At 36.3% G+C, this 19,050-nt stretch overlaps 1 protein-coding gene across 1 annotated transcript; it reads right to left on the reverse strand.

The window, feature by feature from the left end:
• Positions 1-2,963: 2,963 nt before the first annotated feature.
• Positions 2,964-17,343, reverse strand: LOC132115755 (noelin-3-like). The gene is made up of 6 exons (XM_059524165.1): positions 17,040-17,343; positions 8,683-8,826; positions 6,218-6,373; positions 5,786-6,005; positions 4,378-4,484; positions 2,964-4,201 (listed from the first exon to the last, which is right to left on the reverse strand). The coding sequence occupies exons 1-6, from the start codon at positions 17,106-17,108 to the stop codon at positions 3,524-3,526; spliced, it is 1,374 nt and encodes a 457-aa protein (XP_059380148.1). The 5' UTR covers positions 17,109-17,343; the 3' UTR covers positions 2,964-3,523.
• Positions 17,344-19,050: the final 1,707 nt, after the last annotated feature.

Below are 19,050 nucleotides of genomic sequence, written 5' to 3' on the forward strand. Positions count from 1 at the left end.
TGTCCTTCCCTTGCGTCTTTATTTAAATTCATGGCAGTGGAAAACCTTTCCCTCAGGCGCTTACCTCTCTCCATTTCAAAGATCCTTCACAAAGATTTGATGTGCCTTTGTTCGGGGGGCAGAGGTGGGGGGGGGGGGTAAAACACTTTACATTTCCTAACATAACACTGGGCGACACCAGCAGTGGAGGAATCATAAAGAATACCAATAATACAACGCTGGGGAGCTCTACGAAACGAATCACACGTACACGCACACACAAGTACATTGAGAAATAACAGGTTACCGTGATTGATATGGAAATCAGTGTTTTTTTTTAAAAACTCTTTTAAATGTGAAATAAAATGCAGGCCGCTGTTGATCTGCTGGTGAATTACTCTCAGCTTTAGTTTGAGCCAGTGACAGGATGGCAAAAGGAAATGTTGGAATGCTAGACTTGTGTGGGGAAATAATCAAAGGTTGTTCAGTAAATACCACTCTACATTCATAATGTGGTGGGATATTGAGTTTGAACATGTATCACAGAGCTCGGCTTTCATCTTTTTTTTTCTTTGTCAAATTGTATTGAATTCTCTCTAGAGCTGTTGGGATTTTGGGAAAAAAGCAAATTATCAGTGCCATGAATATACCTTCTAAGGCTGTGAATGTAAAATGTAAATTTAGTGTAGTTGTTTATACAAACAGTAAAGAAAGAAAATAAAGGGACAAATACAATAATCATAACACAACAGAAACTAACTGAAAAAAGTGAGTTTATGTCCATCCATGAATCATGAATTAACCTGCAATGTCTGATGCTGCTGCATATACAAGTCATTTGGCAATGATGTTTAAAACCAGTGTGATTAAGCTCGTAATTGCCCAATTTGACAAGAAAAGCTAATTCCTTTAATCAAGAATCAAGTCGACCATCAGATGTATTGTGTGATCTGAACTTCCTGCTGGGATATAAGCCTGCTGTTAAAGAAAGACATTTGAGACATAAAACGTCTAGCTGAACACTATCTGCCTTTTAATTGGTGGTTGTTTAGAGGGCCAGAAAAGAAACTCCCTTGAGAAACAGCAGCACTTCAAGAAGTTTATGTCTTTATAGTGAAGATCTGACACTCAAGACTCACGCTGCAGCAGCCGTGCCATATTCAAATTCATTTGCATAATCACATAAGTAATGATCTTTCTGAATAAGACGAAAGCCAGTTCAGCATTAAGGACAGATGTTATCAGCTCAAGCTAGACAGATGTCTTAGATCAGTGTCGCAGACAGATGTCTTTCAGGAAAAGAGCGAAAGCCAGATTGGTGTTAAGTTTTTTTTCTTTTCATTATATAATTGACCCAGTGTTCCTAATCTGTGCAAGAAAACTCAATAAAATAAGAACGCTTTCTGAAAGTCACTGAAAAGTCAGAAGTTTGTTCCTTTTATCATGCATACTCCCTTGCGGCATTATTTTTCTTTTTAAACTCAGCCTTCATTTCTTTTTAGTTAGTGGAGAGATAGCTTGAACCAATTACTTGGATGGAGTATAGATTTAAAATGTGATTGCATTTCATCAAAAGATTGTGGGAATTCTGTGCTATTGATTTTTATTCAAACTATTTGTGGCTTTGGAGAGATCAGAATAATTTTCATGTGACTACAATTTTCTGCAGATTTGTTGTCTGAAAAAGCTTGCAAAAATGAAATCCCAAGTAAGGCTAACTAAATGCTTGAATATGAATATTGCTTAATAATACTATAAAATAGTAGTGGACATTTTGAATCTCTTTTTGAATATCTCATGGGATTCATATTCGTGATTCTTCCACAAGCAAGTTTTTTTTTTCCAGTAGGTTACAGAAAAAGGGGTAAAATGGGTCTAAATATATCTAAAGGAATAGATAGAAGCAAAGAGTAAGGAATGCCGGAGGCTTGAGTGAGGAACAGCCTTCGGCTTGAGTGAGTGGGTGGCTATAACAAGTAACGTCCTGCGGATTTGACGAAGGAGCAACCGGGGGTTGTGACCCAGGGCTGGACTCTGCTTCGTCCACAGTGAAAGCCAATCCGGCAATCCATAGCACAAAGTTGATGTATTTCCACTGCGACCAGCACGGATCAGCTCTAAGCATGACAAAGGCCATGCTTTTTATTTTATTTTTATTTCATTTATTTGCTCTTTTGGAAGGCCAAACAAAGTAGTTTCACTTTCACAATAAAACACACAGCTTCTCTACGAAATGGCATGGTCAGCAACTGTGAGAATAAAATGGTCGCCTTCTTCCTTTGCGTGAACATTTGGGCGGTGTTTTGCAAATCTTCCCACATCGTGACGTAGGGATGTGGGGGTGTGTTTAAACGAACCTTTTTAGGGGCGCGTGGCAGAGTCTTAACTTTTATATAGAATATCTCTTTGGATTTGAGACTTTAGTCTTTGCAACTTTACAGATCTTCGTCATGCACCAATAGCTTGTAACAGTCCAAAGAGAAAGGAAAAATTGAAATCACATCATATGACCCCTTTAAACTTTCTGCTAGCAGATATGTTACAAGACTATGTTGCAAGAAATATTCATAAGAGATGCACTGTATGTGACGAGAGGAAACAGCAGTAAAAAATCCCTGTGGGTGATCTATTCCCAACACTGAATTGATGGCGGTAAAAGTGCATTTAAATTTCCAGTGCCCTAGCAGACAGGGAGGCTTGACACAGACATGAAGGGAGAGGAAATTGCCGAGAGGAGTTGGAATCATCCCCTCCCAGCTTCTGTGCCCTTGATCTTGATTGAAAATGCCAAAGGACAGCATTCAAAGTCATCAAGTAAGAATGGCTGCCCATAAATGAATGTGAATGCAACTGCAGTCGGGCTTGTCACAATCATCAGCAAATGACCTCATTATAACCCAGACCGAATCCTGACGAAATTGCTCTGTGTCACACATGGACCTTTTCTGTTCTGTTGTTTACATTTATGGATGTAGATTTGTGGCTTCATTCCAGCTGATTTATTGTTTTGTTCTAGATTTAATATAAAATGTTTCCTCTCACATTGACAATCAATGTTACAGTCGTTTACATAGGTTCATGTTCAGGGCTCTACAGTTTGTACAACTAAACTTGACACAACATTAGATTACCAGGAGAGTCTGGAGAAATCAGAGTCGCCAAAAACACACCACTATATAAGAAAATGGAATTTCTGGTATATAGAAAGACCACGGAACGGATAACAAATGCGAAAGAGTCAGACATTCATGCAGTAGAGCAATCCATCTGTGGCTCACGTTGTGAAATATTGCAAGTAAGGCCCAACTTTCAGAGCGGTCATGAGCAGATGAATAAAAGAGCTTCAAAACGTTCTGTTTGTAATGGCATTGCATCATCAAGTTTTCATGTGTCATCAGTCACGACGAGACGATTCTTGACTCAAACTGCAATCTATGGTGAAGTAAAGTCAATATATCTCATTAATTTGGGGAAAAGAACGAATAGAAAATAACAGCAGAAATTCAAACTGAATTGTCCTTCTTTCTTTTATCCTTTAAGTCCATTAGGAATCATCTTCGGTTTTGATGACATGAAAAAGCGTGACATTGAAAAGGACCTGATGTCCATTGTTCCAGGCATAAAGCGCCCGTTCTCGGGCATTGTAGTCGAGCATGGAGATGTGAAAGTACTGGTTGTGGAACGGGATGTCCATGTACTCATACGTCGAGGTCTTTGTGTTGTACGAATAATACACCTTGGCTCCGGTCAGGTGGGAATTGGTGATGTAGAGCGTGCCGCAGATCATGAAGGACTCGCCTGCGTTCCTTTTGGAGTATTCCGTGTTCCACGTCTGGAGAACTTCTAGCGTCTGCGGTTCTAACTGAGAAATCACAATGTTTCCTGCATTCTGGTTGGTGGCATATACAGCCCACAAACCCAGCTCGTCCGCCATCAGGTCGATGTCCGAGAAGCCTCCCCAGGTGTAGGGGTAGACGTTGTGGAAGCCGGCGTACTCCAAAGCACGTTGGGCGAGAACCCGTCCGGTCTCAAAGCTGTATTTGACAATGATGTTGCTCTGCTCCTTGTTATAGTATAGAGAGCCATTGTAGACAACATGGTTGGTTCCAGCCCATTTAAAGGGAAGGTAATAGGTTCTTGATTCCAGGCCGGAGATGAAGTCTGCGATGCTTTTGTACTCTCGAACCACCTTGCTGTTGGTGTAGGTGTCCATATACCAAACCTTTGGGAATATAAAAGAGTGAGATTAAAAGTATGTAGATGAGCAGCTCAATAAATTATGTTTACCCCTGATGGAAAGCAGGTGTAAGTAATCCTGGGGAGGAAGAAGATTAATCAGGTATATGGCAGAACATTCATTAGACTGAAGAACGTAGTGCCGCCCACTTCAGAACTCACCCGGTTATTTCTTGGAGATGCAAGAGGGTCAGTCATCCATGCGCCAAACCGCGTTCCAGATGTCTTTATAGTCACAGGGCCGGCGATTTTCATTAATTTCCCACATGCTGGAAAAAAAAGAATATTCTTTATTTAAATATAATCATCTTCTATTTTTCAAACGGCTGTTTTCGTGGAAGCAATTTCATGCATTGTAAAGACTGTTGCTTTCAGTGCATGTGTGGAAAACAACGGCAACTCTTAATTATGTACTAGCTTAGTGCATCCAACCCTCAACACAAGGATGCAATTAGCAGATATTAATTACATATTGGAACATCTGTTGAATTTGCCTACTAGCCAACTTATTAATACTATAAGGCTTTTTAGCACTTCATCTTCAGAATCACAGGTGTTATTTGAGGACCGCTGAAAACACATTGTTATTTAATTGCAAAGAAATAAACCACCAATACAGAAGAACAGAGGTTGGAGGTAAATCTGTGATTTTTGTAATTTGCTTTGAGCAGGATATTTTTTTTTTTTTTTTTTAACTGAGCCATCACTTTGTGTCTTTATTTTGCAGGCTGTACTTTAATGTACTTTTTTGCTTATCAATGTAGTATACACTGCGCTATAAATCAAGGGGAGGGAAAAGGAAAAACAGGATGTTGGAAAAAGAAAAAGATTTTTACATCCAGAGGTGTTTAAATTTTGGTGACAGTATGATTTTTGTAAAATGATTCTGTAAAGATGCATTAAATTGATCACTAAGACACTAAACAACCCTTAAAATATTGAGCAGCTGTTTTCAAGGTTTATAAAAATAGGAAATTGTTCTTAAGCAGCAAATCAGCATATTAGAATGATTTCAGAAGGATCATGTGACTCTAAAGACTGCAGTAATGGTTGCTAATAATTCAGTTTTGCCATCACATGAGTAAATGACCTCTTAAAGAAAACAGTTATAGATTCAATTATAATAATATTTCACAATATTACTGCTTTTACAGTACCTTTGGTCAGCTAAATGTGAAATAAATTGTAATAGTTTTGAAGCACTGTCACTACAGCCATATTTCATCACATCTCATCTTTTTTTTGAGCATCCTATCTGCCATGAATGTAGCATTTTAAATATTGCCTGTCATGTTAAAAAGTCCAACTAAAGTTCAAACCCAACATTTTATTTACATTGCTTCACCTCCACCTTCATCTAACTGTTTTTAAATGAGCTAGATGTTAATACCCCTCTTTGGAGCAGGTGAGCCTGAATCCAAATTAGGCTTGTTGGCCATTAATTGATATATTAAAGATATACCAATGTATCTTTAAATGTTCTTTCAAAATGAAATAAAACTAGTAGAATATGGTCCCTTTAAAATTTCACAAAAACTGCTTTAACTGTGCATAGCTGTGGATTACTTACTGAGTTTGCTCATGCAGTTTCTTAGCCGACTGTCCAGGCTGAGCACTCTCTGATAGAGCTGCTCATAGTCATAAGCTCCCAGCTCCTCCTGGATGCCCGTCAGCACGGCAGACAGATTCCTGATTTCCTCTTTGAACTGAGAGATCAGCTTAGCATCTGTTTTGTACTGCTCTAGCACAGGAATCAATGGCTGGAGTTCATCCATGCGATCTTTCAGCTCCTGTAGACACACACCCACACAGATGTTGTTACGCTTCACACATTGCTCCCAATAAACTATGTTTAGCCGTAAAACGCATTCCATTATGTAGTTATAGTGTAATTCTATTATACATATATTTCACCATTTGACATAACACATGCAATATTTATGGCTAATGCTGATGTTTGCATTTCCAGCAGCTGGTCTTTTGTAACCTAATAAAAGCATACCTTAAAGTTTCTAGCCATTATAGTTTTCCTGTCCTCTTCAATTTGCCGGAACTTGGTCCGTAACCCTTTCATTTGATTTTCCATTTTCATGACATACTGGAAATCACGCTGCGTGCGCAGATTCAGGACTTCAATTGATTGTGACATATTCTGCACCTGCATCACAAAACCACAAGTCAGGAAGTTAGACAAAACTAGAAATAAACAGCATAAACAATTTCAACATTGCTAATAATAAGCAATGTTTATTGAACAGCAAATCAGTATTAGAATGATTTCTGAAGGATCATGTGACACTGAAGACTGGAGCAATGATGCTGAAAATCCAGCTTTGCCATCACAGGAATCATTTTAAAAGTATTTTAAATTGTAATAATATTTCACAATTCAAATGTTTTTATTGTATTTTTGATTAAATAAATGCAGCCTTGGTGAACATACTGTAAGACACCTATATTGTACTGTCCCCAAATATTTTAACTGAATTGTAGATGTAAATTAATTCATGATATTTGCACTTTTGTACCAGTAAACAATTGTCCATAGACATTTTAAATTAATTTACTATTTTGTTTGTTTTGATCCTTGACAGCAACTGGTCACCATTTTTATGAAAAACAATACATTATTTGGGCGTCATGAGGGTGAGTCGTTAAATTTATTATTTTGTGATCTATCCATTCCACCTCAGCAGGTCTGCGTAAGACATAATGGGAACCATTTTCCAAAAACACATTTCTTTGCATAAGTTATAGATAAACTGACTACAATTAATGAATCTTTAAAAAGGGGCTGATAAAAAACCCGAAACAGTCGCTCCAATCTCATTGTGTTTGTCTCCATCAAACGGTCTGATTACCTTGACAGGAGCGCGAGAAAAGTGGAAATCCATGAATCATGAATGAAATGCATCCTCTATGGGCCCCGACTTTCTTTTCAGGCTTTAGGGGAAATGGAGGCGTTAAAAAATGTACATATCAATATTAACGGCAGTCAGGCTCCCGCTGGATTGCAGCATGTATCATTTATCATAAAATCAGGTATTAATGACCTGCATATAATCAACCTCTTGCGAACACAGTTGAAGTAACTAAGCACAGTTTTTCTTTTTTCTTTTCTTTTTTACTTGTGTGCAAGTGTGTGTGTGTGTTTATGTCAGTATTAGTGGCAGGCTATAGTAGCTCCTGAAATGTGTCCCTGAGGCAAAACAGTACATTAGTTGTCCACACAATATATACTAGACAAATGATGCCCTGTGTGTGTTTAGAACCCAAGAAATGCTTCATGAGAAAAAATCCTGTGCTTTTACTAGGCTTTGCGATATTTTGAATATTCAAATTATTTTTGCAATGCATGTGCTAGCAATATAAAACTAAGAAACAGTGTAAATATAATGATTTTAACTGTTGTTTTTTTTAGGCCATTAAGGGCCAGATTTACCAAACAGGGGAAAATAGCGTTAGAGCTCAATTCCATAAAAGCGCCGTTGGGAGCGGAAAATTCTGTGGGTGATTTACTTTCAATGCACACTTTAAAGAACACAGATGCAGCCAGATCATTTCCATAATGACCAGGATAATCTACAAGGAGAAGCTCAAATTACTGCCTGCTTTTTTGGGGGTGTTAAATAGTACTATTACTATTTACTATTTAAATAGTAAATAGTAAATAGACAGTACTATTTTAATGCCAAAAGATGTATTGCGCTGGCGCAAGCTGTTAGTAAATCTGGTTGACCGTCCCAGTAGGCTAATTTTTTCACCCTTTCATGAGTATGAGAAGACAAAGACAAATATTCTAATAACATTAAACATCTTAAGTATTCAGTTGTAAATAACGCATTCGATTTGTAAGTTCGATTCATTGTGTCATATGCACTATACTGTTCAAAAGTTCTTCAGTCAGTAAGAAATATCTTTTGCTCAACAAGGCTGCATTTATTTGATCAAAAATACAGTAAAACAGTAATAATTTAAAATATTACAATTTAAAAGAACTATCTTTTGTAATACGTTATATAATGTAATTTATTCTTGTCAAAGCTAAATTTTCAGCACTATTAATCTAGTCTTCATTGATCCTTCAGAAATCCTTCTAATATGCTGATTTACTGCTCAATAAACATTTATTATTATCAATGTTGGAAAAATTTGTGCTGCTTAGTAGTTTTGTGGAAACCATGATACATATTTTTCAGGATTCTTTAATAAACAGAAAGTTAAAAAAACAGCATTTATTTGAAATAGCCTAGATTTTTTTTTATCAATGTAAAAGTATTTACTCTCACTTGATAAATGTAATGCTTTTTATTTTTTGCTTTTTCTTTAAAAAATAAGCTTTTGAATGGTAAAATATATATATACTACAAATATTTTATCCAGTATACAGTGTGATTGTGATATATATGATATATTTATCAGAAGAATAAAGAAGCGCAGTAAAATGTGTGTGTTTATGCATGAGACCTTTTCCAGCAGCTGTCGGAGCTGTCTGCTCTTGGCATCCCTGGAGCAGAGGTTTTGTTCCGGTGCGACCACAGTGCAGATACAGCGTCCGTCAGCATCCTGTGCCGAACTATACACCTGCCATCCTTCCTTGGGACCAATCGTCTGCACACACACACACACACACACACACACACACACACACACACACACACACACACACACACACACACACACACACACACACACACACACACACTTTAAAAGACTAGTTCACCCAAAAAAATGTCAATTCTGTCATCATTCACTCATCCTGATGTCTTTCCAAAACAATATGTTATTCTTGAAAGAGAATACTGTTTTTTATAGTCTTTTCCATGCAGTTACAAAAGAACAGGGACATTGCCAATGCCTCAAAAAAAGCACAGATAAAAGCAAATTAAAAGTACTTTGAAGAGGTCCATGAGCTCCGGACAAAATACAGACAGGAATTTACATGTTATTTTCTGAATAAATAATGAATTAATAAATTATCATCCCTACTACTACTAATAAAAGTGATAATTATTTTATCATTATTAATATTAATTACTTTTAGCATAATGAATATTACCACCAATAATAACAATTTGCCATTATTATTCACTTGTAATCTTCACCAACAATTAATGTTATGACCATATCATTTAATATGTTAGTTTGATTCTTAATTAAACTGGATCAGGTGTTTCATCGAAAAGTTCCAAATCAAAAATATATTTGTTTATGGATTGGACATTGCTACTTGTCATGAAAATACCAAGTCAAACTAGGGCAGATGTCAAGATTTTCAGTGAATGTCCATCTATTTGGTGCACAAAGCAATAATACGCAGTGTTGGGAAGGTTACTTTGGAAATGTAATAGGTTACAGATTACAAGTTACCCTGTTTAAAATGTAATAGTAGTGTAACTTTTTCAATTACTTTATTAAAGTAATGTAACTAATTACTTTTGAGTACTTTTTGATTACTTTTGTAAATTTGTGAAAATTAAAGAATAATAAATAAAAGCATATACATCAACTTAAATACAGTTATCTAATAAGCATGTGACGTATTCTGTGTAATAAACTCCTGAAACATTGGTGTTTCTTTTAAACTGCTGTCTCTTTGTATATGATGATAGTTTTCTCAAAATAAGTAAAATGCACATGAAGTGACACAGAGCAGTTCTAGAAATTATGTTTATGTGCTCGTGTACTCCTATATTGAGGCAGCAGAGGTTGAAAACACTGCGAGCTTCAGTAGGCCTATGTGTAGTAAATGAAACCATGTCTTTGCCATTAATTTACAGGAGGGGTGGACTGGGAAAAAAATCAGACTGGAAAATTCAAACTCATACAAACAAATTCATGGACAAAACTATTTTTTTATCTATTTTAAATCTTTAATTTGGGGACATGCAAAATAATTAAAAGTTCTCTCCTGAACTGCACCTTCACTTCCATTTTTCTCTTCAGTTTCTTTATTTTGCCCTGTTATCCATCTCTCTCATGACTTTAATACTCAAGATTGAACAAAACTATACTTTACAATACAATACTCTCTACAATACTACAATATCTTTATAGAAAAATCCTATATATAATCCATATTTTTCCCTTACAAAAATTAACCATGCTTTTATTAGCCTATATAAAAGTAAAATAACCTTGAGTAATTTTTTTTTTTTTTTTGCAAATGGGTTTGTATTTATTTTTAAATAAATACATTTGTAAAATAATTGTACATGTTTGGTTATCACAGTTAAACAATAGTAACCATTTTCTCTGGATTTATAGTTAAATGTTAAAACGTTAAATTTCGTAAGGGTTGTGTTGTTGTCTGTCGTAGCTCCCCCTAAACCTATAAAAAAATCTGAATTTTTTTCAGCTAAATTCCTACTATAACATTACAACTGATAATAATGATGTCCTTTATATAGTATTTTGAGTGATGACTGATGAGCAACGTGCTGCTGCTTGATTAAATAAATAAAAAAACAAAGACAAAAAAGCATCTTTAAAGATGAAATTGACCTGAAACCCTGAACAGTAGTTCTGCTTCTCTGCTCCAGCTGTCCACTCTATTCTTTCTTTCTCTTTCTCTTTCTCTTTCTCTTTCTCTTTCTCTTTCTCTTTCTCTTTCTCTTTCTCTTTCTCTCTCTCTCTCTCTCTCTCTCTCTCTCTCGCATTGATTACTCTGAGTCTGATCCAAACCGTTTGGCGGAGGCGCGGAGAGCGCGCGAGTCATGACTAACAATTCATGATTTATTAGAGATTTAATTATCAAATGGCGGATTCGCAAATGATCGCTTTAGTACATTCGGCAGGCAATTATACAATAATGATATTAAATAGTGGGGCAAAATCGGCTGCCAGGTCACCGGGAATTGTCCCGGTTCTCCCGGTGTCCAGTCCGCGCCTGATTTCCACAGACACGCAGAATGTGCAAGTCATATATTGCATTTTTGGGGCTTAATATTCACAGACACTAGTCCATGTCATGTTTTGATTCAAGTGTACTGACCTACTTTTGATTTAGTCATCCAAAATGTGGCATATTCCGTCCGCGTTAGGTATTCCGTTTTTATGACTGGATTCTACGAACCAGACTGTGTTTCCGCATCCCGGAAATTATTAGGGCGGTATGTCTCAGAATAGTCAGTGCAATTTGGGAAAGAAATCAGTTAAATCTGTATGTGGATGTGTGTAAATATTCAAATGTAATCCCCTTTGTAATCGTTAAAAATTTCATAAGTAACTGTAATTTAATTACTCATTTTTTCGTAGTAACTGTAACTAATTACAGTTACAATAATTTTGTAATTAAATTACGTAACGCCGTTACATGTAACTAGTTACTCCCCAACACTGATAATACGGTATGACTTCAGAAGACTAAATATTTCACACAGTGAAATATGGTGCTGTTGCACGCTTTTTGAAGCTTGAAAACTTTTAAGCTATGGCTAAGTCATACCGGTTTGGACTGACATGAGGGCAAGAAAGTGACTGATTTTTTTGTTGTGAACTGTCCCTTTTAATTATCATTGAACTTATTTATTTAATTGTGCAGTAGACAGGAATATATGACAGATTTTATCCACTGAGTGAATTCAGAGGAATGTCATTTTAATATTTTTTTCTTGTGTAGCCTTTAGGTCACCTTTAAAAACAAGGCTAAAGTGTGAATGCTGAAACCCACAGTTGTCATTTACATGAAGTATGCGAAGGCTTTGCTAACTGTTAAAGGCTAGTTTTTGCGGACTCTAACAGTCAATCAGGCATGCCATTACCCCAGACGGCAGTTTCTCAGGAGATGAATGAAATAAATTGCTTAGGTGGACTGAAAAGCCAATGACCTGCTTTTATCTATTGGAAATACTGGACCCGAGTGCGTGTGACATCATAAAGTGGGCGTGTCTCTGTCAGTCACAATGATGCCAGTATTCTCTCGCTCTAATCCACTTGCGCTGTAACTGATCCAATTCCCCAGCTTTGATGTATAATTTGTACAGTCGAGTCTGAGAGTTGATATGCGAGACGTGTAACTGTGCACTCAACAAATCCACAAATACAAGCAGGGATTAAAAACAAACAAAAACAATACAGGAAGAAAGAATTGGGATAGTGAAAAGACAGGATGGAAAACTTTAGGGAGGTTTTGAGGATTCACTTGAGAGGACAAAAAGATAAGCTGAGGACAGAGGCATCGCATGTCATACATACATGTGCACACACTGATTTTACTACTGCCATCCTTGACTGCCTCCGCTTCTTTTTCTTTTTTTCCACTGGTACATATTTTCAATTTCTTAAAAAACATTCTCTTCTCAGTTTGAGTTTGACATTACTGTGATACAACTGTTCAATTAACAAGACGTTAATACCGAATAACTTATATTATAGACACAAAATTGCCAGTTACTTACAGCTTTTTGCTCTGTCAACAAAATAGTACAAATGAAGCCTAAGCAACACACACTTAAATCACACTTAAATCATTATTGTTAAACGAATCAAATTAATTATTATTTTCCCCCGTTTCTGAATGAATGTTCTTTTTAAGAATCAGGTGAATGAATAATAACTCACTCATAAAGAAGGCAACTAGTTTATTTCCTGAATGAATTTGTTTTTAAACAAATCTGTACATTATTGATTCAGTGACTTACTTACAAAGATGGCCGCTTGTTTTGATCCTGAATGAATCAGTTTTGAGTAAATTCATTACAAAGCTGGCTGCTTGTTTCATTCAAACATTAGTCTTAGTTCGTTCCTGAAAAATTTGGAGTTTCAATGAATTAAGTGAATGGTGACTCGTTCATAAAGGCAGCCAATAGTTTGGTTTCTGAACGGTGTTTTTTTTTTGTTGGAATGGATCAGTTGAGGGAAAGGCGACTCCTTCAAAAAGACTGTCACATCTATTAGTCCTGAATGAACTGGTATTTTGAACAAATCAGTTGAATAAATCGATTGAATCTCTTATAAAGATGGCCACTACTCTTCCTAAATGAATTGGTTAAGGGTATCATTCAGTGACACAAAGGCAATCTTGCTTCATTCCTGAATAAACTGGTTTGAATAAATGGTGACTCGCTCATAAAAACAGCCACTATTTCCGTTCCTGAATTAAGCATTGTTTTGCACAAATTGGTTAAAGGCACAAAGGCGATCACATGTCACCACCTACTGGGAAAACTATATAACTCGCATACAGAGCGACTGAAAAATCCCCACCACTAATGGACAGACTGACAGCCTGTCTAAACCAGTAGTGAAATTGCTTCTATTTTACATTGCGGTATTTTCTGAAATAGAGTCATTTATGATAAATGCAGTGTAAGGCAGTTATACGTGTACCTTACATTACGACATCAGCAGTATCTCAACAAAGCACTTCAGTTATAAAATGATGGATTCTTTTACAGTCACACAGAGTACGACATTCACGTCCACTTCTATTTAAGTTGATGAAAACAAATCGTGCATGCCATCCAGACAGAGAGAGAGAGAGGTTTGAAAAACAGAATATATCACTACAGAGCATGGAAGAATATACAATGACCTTTCAGGTACTGATGATCATGTCTTTTAAATGGACTCCCATTTCAGTCCTGATAGTGGAAGTTATGTTTTTAAAAGTGACTGTTATGACTAAATTCAAATAGTTCATTTGAAAAAGTTTGGCGGGGAAAAAATGTGTAAAGTTGTACATTTGTGTGTGTGCTGCTCACACACTAGTAAATGTAGGGGTTCATGTCTGATATTTATACTGTGATAATTAAATACAAAGCAGAGAAAACAGTCCTCTAATATTTTGTTCTCACTAGTATCTGGCCCTGCTATGCTTTTCATCAAGTGCTGGTATCAACACACCTGTTTGAAAATTTAAATGCTTAGCCTGCCTCTTTATAGAAATTGCAATTTTTTTTCTCCCTTTCTGTGGCTTGCTTACACTTGCTTTCTTGTGCTCTGACCTCTAGACTATATCTCCATATCTGAGTACACTTCTGAAAGCAAGCGAGGCATAGAAAGATAAAAAAGGCTTTCATTCATTATAAGCCATCTTTATAAATCTCAGCAATAAATCTAGTGAGGGTGTGGCAGTGTTCGTGCATAGCAGATTTGTTATTTATTGTACATGTATGATGGTTTATTTCATTCATCATACGTGTGTACTACAGTTATCGGTTCTGCTATGCTAAATGAAAACGTGTATGCGGTGACTTTCATTCATTCATTGTTGTTCGTAATGTTCAGATTAGAAAAGTTTAGTCAGCAAACATATCTTTTGTGATTTCATAAAGTCATTTATGAATGTCACATAGGCTACATCAATATTTTGAGTGTATTCTGGGTCAGACCGCGAAAGATATTCACAACTGTTATTTTATTATCATTGTCCATTTTCATTGAGCTGACGCTTTCATCCAAAGCTATTTACAATTGCTATATATGTCAGTGGTCGCACGCCTCTGGAGCAACTAGGGGTTAAGTGTCTTGCTCAGGGACACATTGGTGTCTCACCGTGGATTCGAACCTGGGTCTCTCACATCAAAGGCATGTGTCTTATCCACTGCACCAACACCACCCCTATTATCATTGAGAGACAGTATAGTTTTATTTATCATTTTTATTTTAAAGTTTGTCATCTTTTGTTTTATCATTTTTATTATTATTAATATTATTTTTTATGTCAATATAGTTTTAACTAATTATTATTTCTGTTTTAGTTGTTTTAATTTATCAAGTTAAAGTAACTGAAAATGGCCTTTTTTTCTTAGAAACTGACTGAAATAAAATGTTTTTGTATATTTTATTTTATTTCAAGGAATGCAAATGCTTATGATTTTATTTTTTTGTGAACTGTAATAACCCTGATTCACAGCACCACATTAAGAAACATAATGACATTGGATCAATACATGACTGAATTGACTTTTCCATTCAAACTCGTACAAAAACTGTCCTGCTATAAAACTAAACTCTGGATGCTAAATGAGGTGAAGGTTTGTATTATTATGGATCCCTTCACCAACATTAGAAAGCTGTATCCCGTAGGTGTGTAATGCAATTTGTCACCATAAAAAGCGCATTTCAGCACATCAAATTAATCATCATGAATCACTCATCCCACAAGCAACAACAATGAAATTAGAAGCCCATTACGCTAACGTCCATTCAGTTTCATAGTCAAACAGCTCAAACACCCTCTTGCTGGGGTCTATGGGGGATTTACAATTTTCTTTTGTGTGAGTGTTTATTTATGGACCTTTTGGCATTATGAAGAATTTCGATAGGGAGGTAAAAAAGCCAGCATAGAACTACTAGCAAAGCTGTTCATTGGTTAAACAAATGGTTCCGACTAAAAGCAATTCACTGTCTAGTCCATGCAGACATATGTCTGTATGTGATTAGTTCACTTCAGCACCACGACACTGTGGACAGCTCCTGTCCACCTATGACTAAACAGCTGAAGCACATCACCACACTCATTTTAGCACTTGTTACATCTTGTCATGGGGATTTTATTTTATTTTTTTTCAAGAGAAAACTGCTTTAAAAAAATCTGTTAATTTAATGAAAATGCTATTAGCAAACTAAATTATATATATATATATATATATATATATATATATATATATATATATATATATATATATATATATATATATATATATTGTATTTACATTTTATAAGTTATTATAATATTATATTTGTTTTCATTTTATTGATGTTTTAATACCAAAATTTGCATTTTTTTTGTTGTTAAGGCTATAATCGACTCAATATGTGTAAATCCAACCAACTGCAAATAAGGAATTTTAAATTTATATGCATTTCCTTCCAGTCCCATGGGTCCCCTTCCCAGGGTGCACTGGGGCATGAATAATTATGGTTGTGTTTTCTAACTGTTTGTCAGTTATATTTTTCACTGAAGTTGATTTTTTTGTCACTTGTTGTTACCTTGTCTTGTTTCATCTGTGCATTACATTTTAGGTACTCAATGCATATTTTTTGTCATGTTATGTGATGAGTGATGTTGTCATTACAATCACTGGGCTTTTCAACAAAGGAAACAGTTTGCTTATCATCTGATACATCATTTTCAAAAAATATTCTTAGTTAATCAATCTAATACTTTTTTTAATACTATTCATTAAAGTAGAAGTTGTTTTGCAACGACAGATGCAGTTGCTCATTTTAATTATTCACTTTAGTGGAGCCCATTTGATTAATACTTTTAAACATTTTATTTAATTAATAATATTACTTTATATTGCTTCCTCTATCATTTTTACAGTGACAGGTTATTTTGCTTATTTACTGTGCTGGGAAGTGGACCAGAATTTTGCATTACACCATTATATTCACTGGCTGGTGAAATCATGAGCATGCATCTTATGAATATACACTGGTGACAATGTAAAAAATAATCTACAAAATTCACATTTCCAGTGCTTATAAATATCTGCTGCATGTCACTTTATCTGTTTATGACTCACTAATTTATTCCTAGCAAAACTGGAAAACATCTGGGAAGACAAATGTTGCTTCATTCATGCTTGAATAAACCAAAGTTTATTATCTGTGGACCGCCGATTAAATAGATTTATTTTCTTGCAACACGTACATATCATGTATTATATGATGCATAATACTAAGGACTCCAGTGTTGAGGACTCTATGAAATTATGTTAAACAATTCTATACCGATTTACATCTTTGAAGGCACCTTGCTATAATTTAAAATAATAACTAATTAATTTCAGATATACTCACACAGAGATAGAAAAATCAAGAAATGCATTATCATGAAATATTTTAGCTTGCAACTCATCACATCAACTTACCATGGATGGGCACAGTCCGAAGACGATGAGGAAAAGCAGGGGATTTAATGCACCGAAAAGAAGGATCATGCTGTCACGGCTCTATCACACTTTTCTGGCGTTAATATCGAGTCCTCGGCGTGGCAGATGATGCCCGAACAGAACAGGGCGGATAGATCCACATTCATTACCGTGCTGCTCTGCCGCGCGAGCTCCCGCATGCAGCCAATACTGAGCGCGCGCTGTCCAAAGTTACGACCGCACGCGCATGAGGATTCAGCAGACAGCGCGCGAGAGCATCCAACACTACCAAGGAGTCATTCACAGCGGATGTGACATCATTTCATTATTCCAAACGTTAACTTGTTGAGCAAAGTTGGCGAGTGCATGCGGCCACTGCAGCGTCAATAGAGCCTGTAATTCCAAATGCACGCAACACTTTGCTTTGTGAGCTGAAATGGTCATGTTGCCACAGTCGACTGTGGTTCTTAGGGCAAACGTGCACGCATAAAGTTCCACCTGCAATTGCATATACGTACAGGTTCATCTCAATAAATTAGAATGTCGTGGAAAAGTTCAGTATTTCATTGTGAAACAATGCACACAGACTGAAGTAATTTAAGTCTTTAATTTAATTACTGCCTCAATTCGGTGTGGCATGGAGGTGATCAGTTTGTGGCACTGCTGAGGTGGTATGGAAGCCCAGGTTTCTTTGACAGTGGCCTTCAGCTCATCTGCATTTTTTGCTCTCTTGTTTATCATTTTCCTCTTGGTCCAGGTCTGGTGAGACACCATGGTCATTTATCCAACTTTTGGTGCTTTTGGCAGTGTGGGCAGGTGCCAAATCCTGCTGGAAAATGAAATCAGCATCTTCAAAAGCTGGTCAGCAGAAGAAAGCATAAAGTGCTCCAAAATGTCTTGGTAAACGGGTGCAGTGACTTTGGTTTTTAAAAAACTAAATGGACCAACACCAGCAGATGACATTGCACCCCAAATCATCACAGACTGTGGAAACTTATCACTGGATTTCAATCAACTTGGGCTATGAGCTTCTCCACTCTTCCTCCAGACCTTGGACCTTGGTTTCCAAATGAAATACAAAACTTGCTCTCATCTGAAAAGAGAACTTTGGACCACTGTGCTTCTTCTCCGCCTCAGGAGTGGCTTAACAAAAGGAATACGACAACTGTAGCCAAATTCTTTGACACATCTGTGTGTGGTGGCTCTTGATGCCTTGACCCCAGCCTCGGTCCATTCCTTGTGAAGTTCACTCAGATTCTTGAATCAATTTTGCTTGACAATCCTCAAAAGGCTGCGGTTCTCTTGGTTGGTTGTGCATATTTTTCTTCCACACTTTTTCCTTCCACTTAACTTTCTGTTAAGATGCTTGGATACAGGACTCTGTGAACAGCTAGCTTCTATGGCAATGAATGTTTGTGGCTTACCCTCCTTTTGAAGGGTGTCAATGATTGTCTTCTGGACAACTGGCAGTCTTCCCCATGATTGCGTAGCTTAGTGAACCAAACTGAGAGACCATTTTCAAGGCTCAGGAAACCTTTGCAGGTGTTTTGAGTTGATTAGCTGATTGGCATGTCACCATATTCAAATTTGTTGAGATTTTTTGAATTGGTGGGTTTTTGTTAAATGTGAGCCAAAATCATCACAATTAAAAGAACCAAAGACTTGCACTACTTCAGTCTGTGTACATTCAATTTATTTAATACACACGTTTCACAATTTGAGTTGAATTACTGAAATAAATGAACTTTTCCACAACTTTCTAATTTACTGAGATGCATAGGCTACAGTGGGCTCCAAATGTCTGTGATCACATAAAAAAAATGGAAGACTGTTTTGTTTAAACTTATTATAATGAAGTTGTTTTTATATATATATGACTGAATGAAATCAAAAATTTTCAAGAAAATTTTAATGGTTCATTTTCACGGAACGCAAGCAGCAGAAAGGCGCTTTTTTAGTTTAGCCAAGTTTAACTTGAGTCACACTTTTTGGAACAGTGTGTCTTGCAAAA

This window comes from Carassius carassius, chromosome 35, assembly GCF_963082965.1.
Source record: "Carassius carassius chromosome 35, fCarCar2.1, whole genome shotgun sequence".
In the NCBI taxonomy this organism is placed as follows: domain Eukaryota; kingdom Metazoa; phylum Chordata; class Actinopteri; order Cypriniformes; family Cyprinidae; genus Carassius; species Carassius carassius.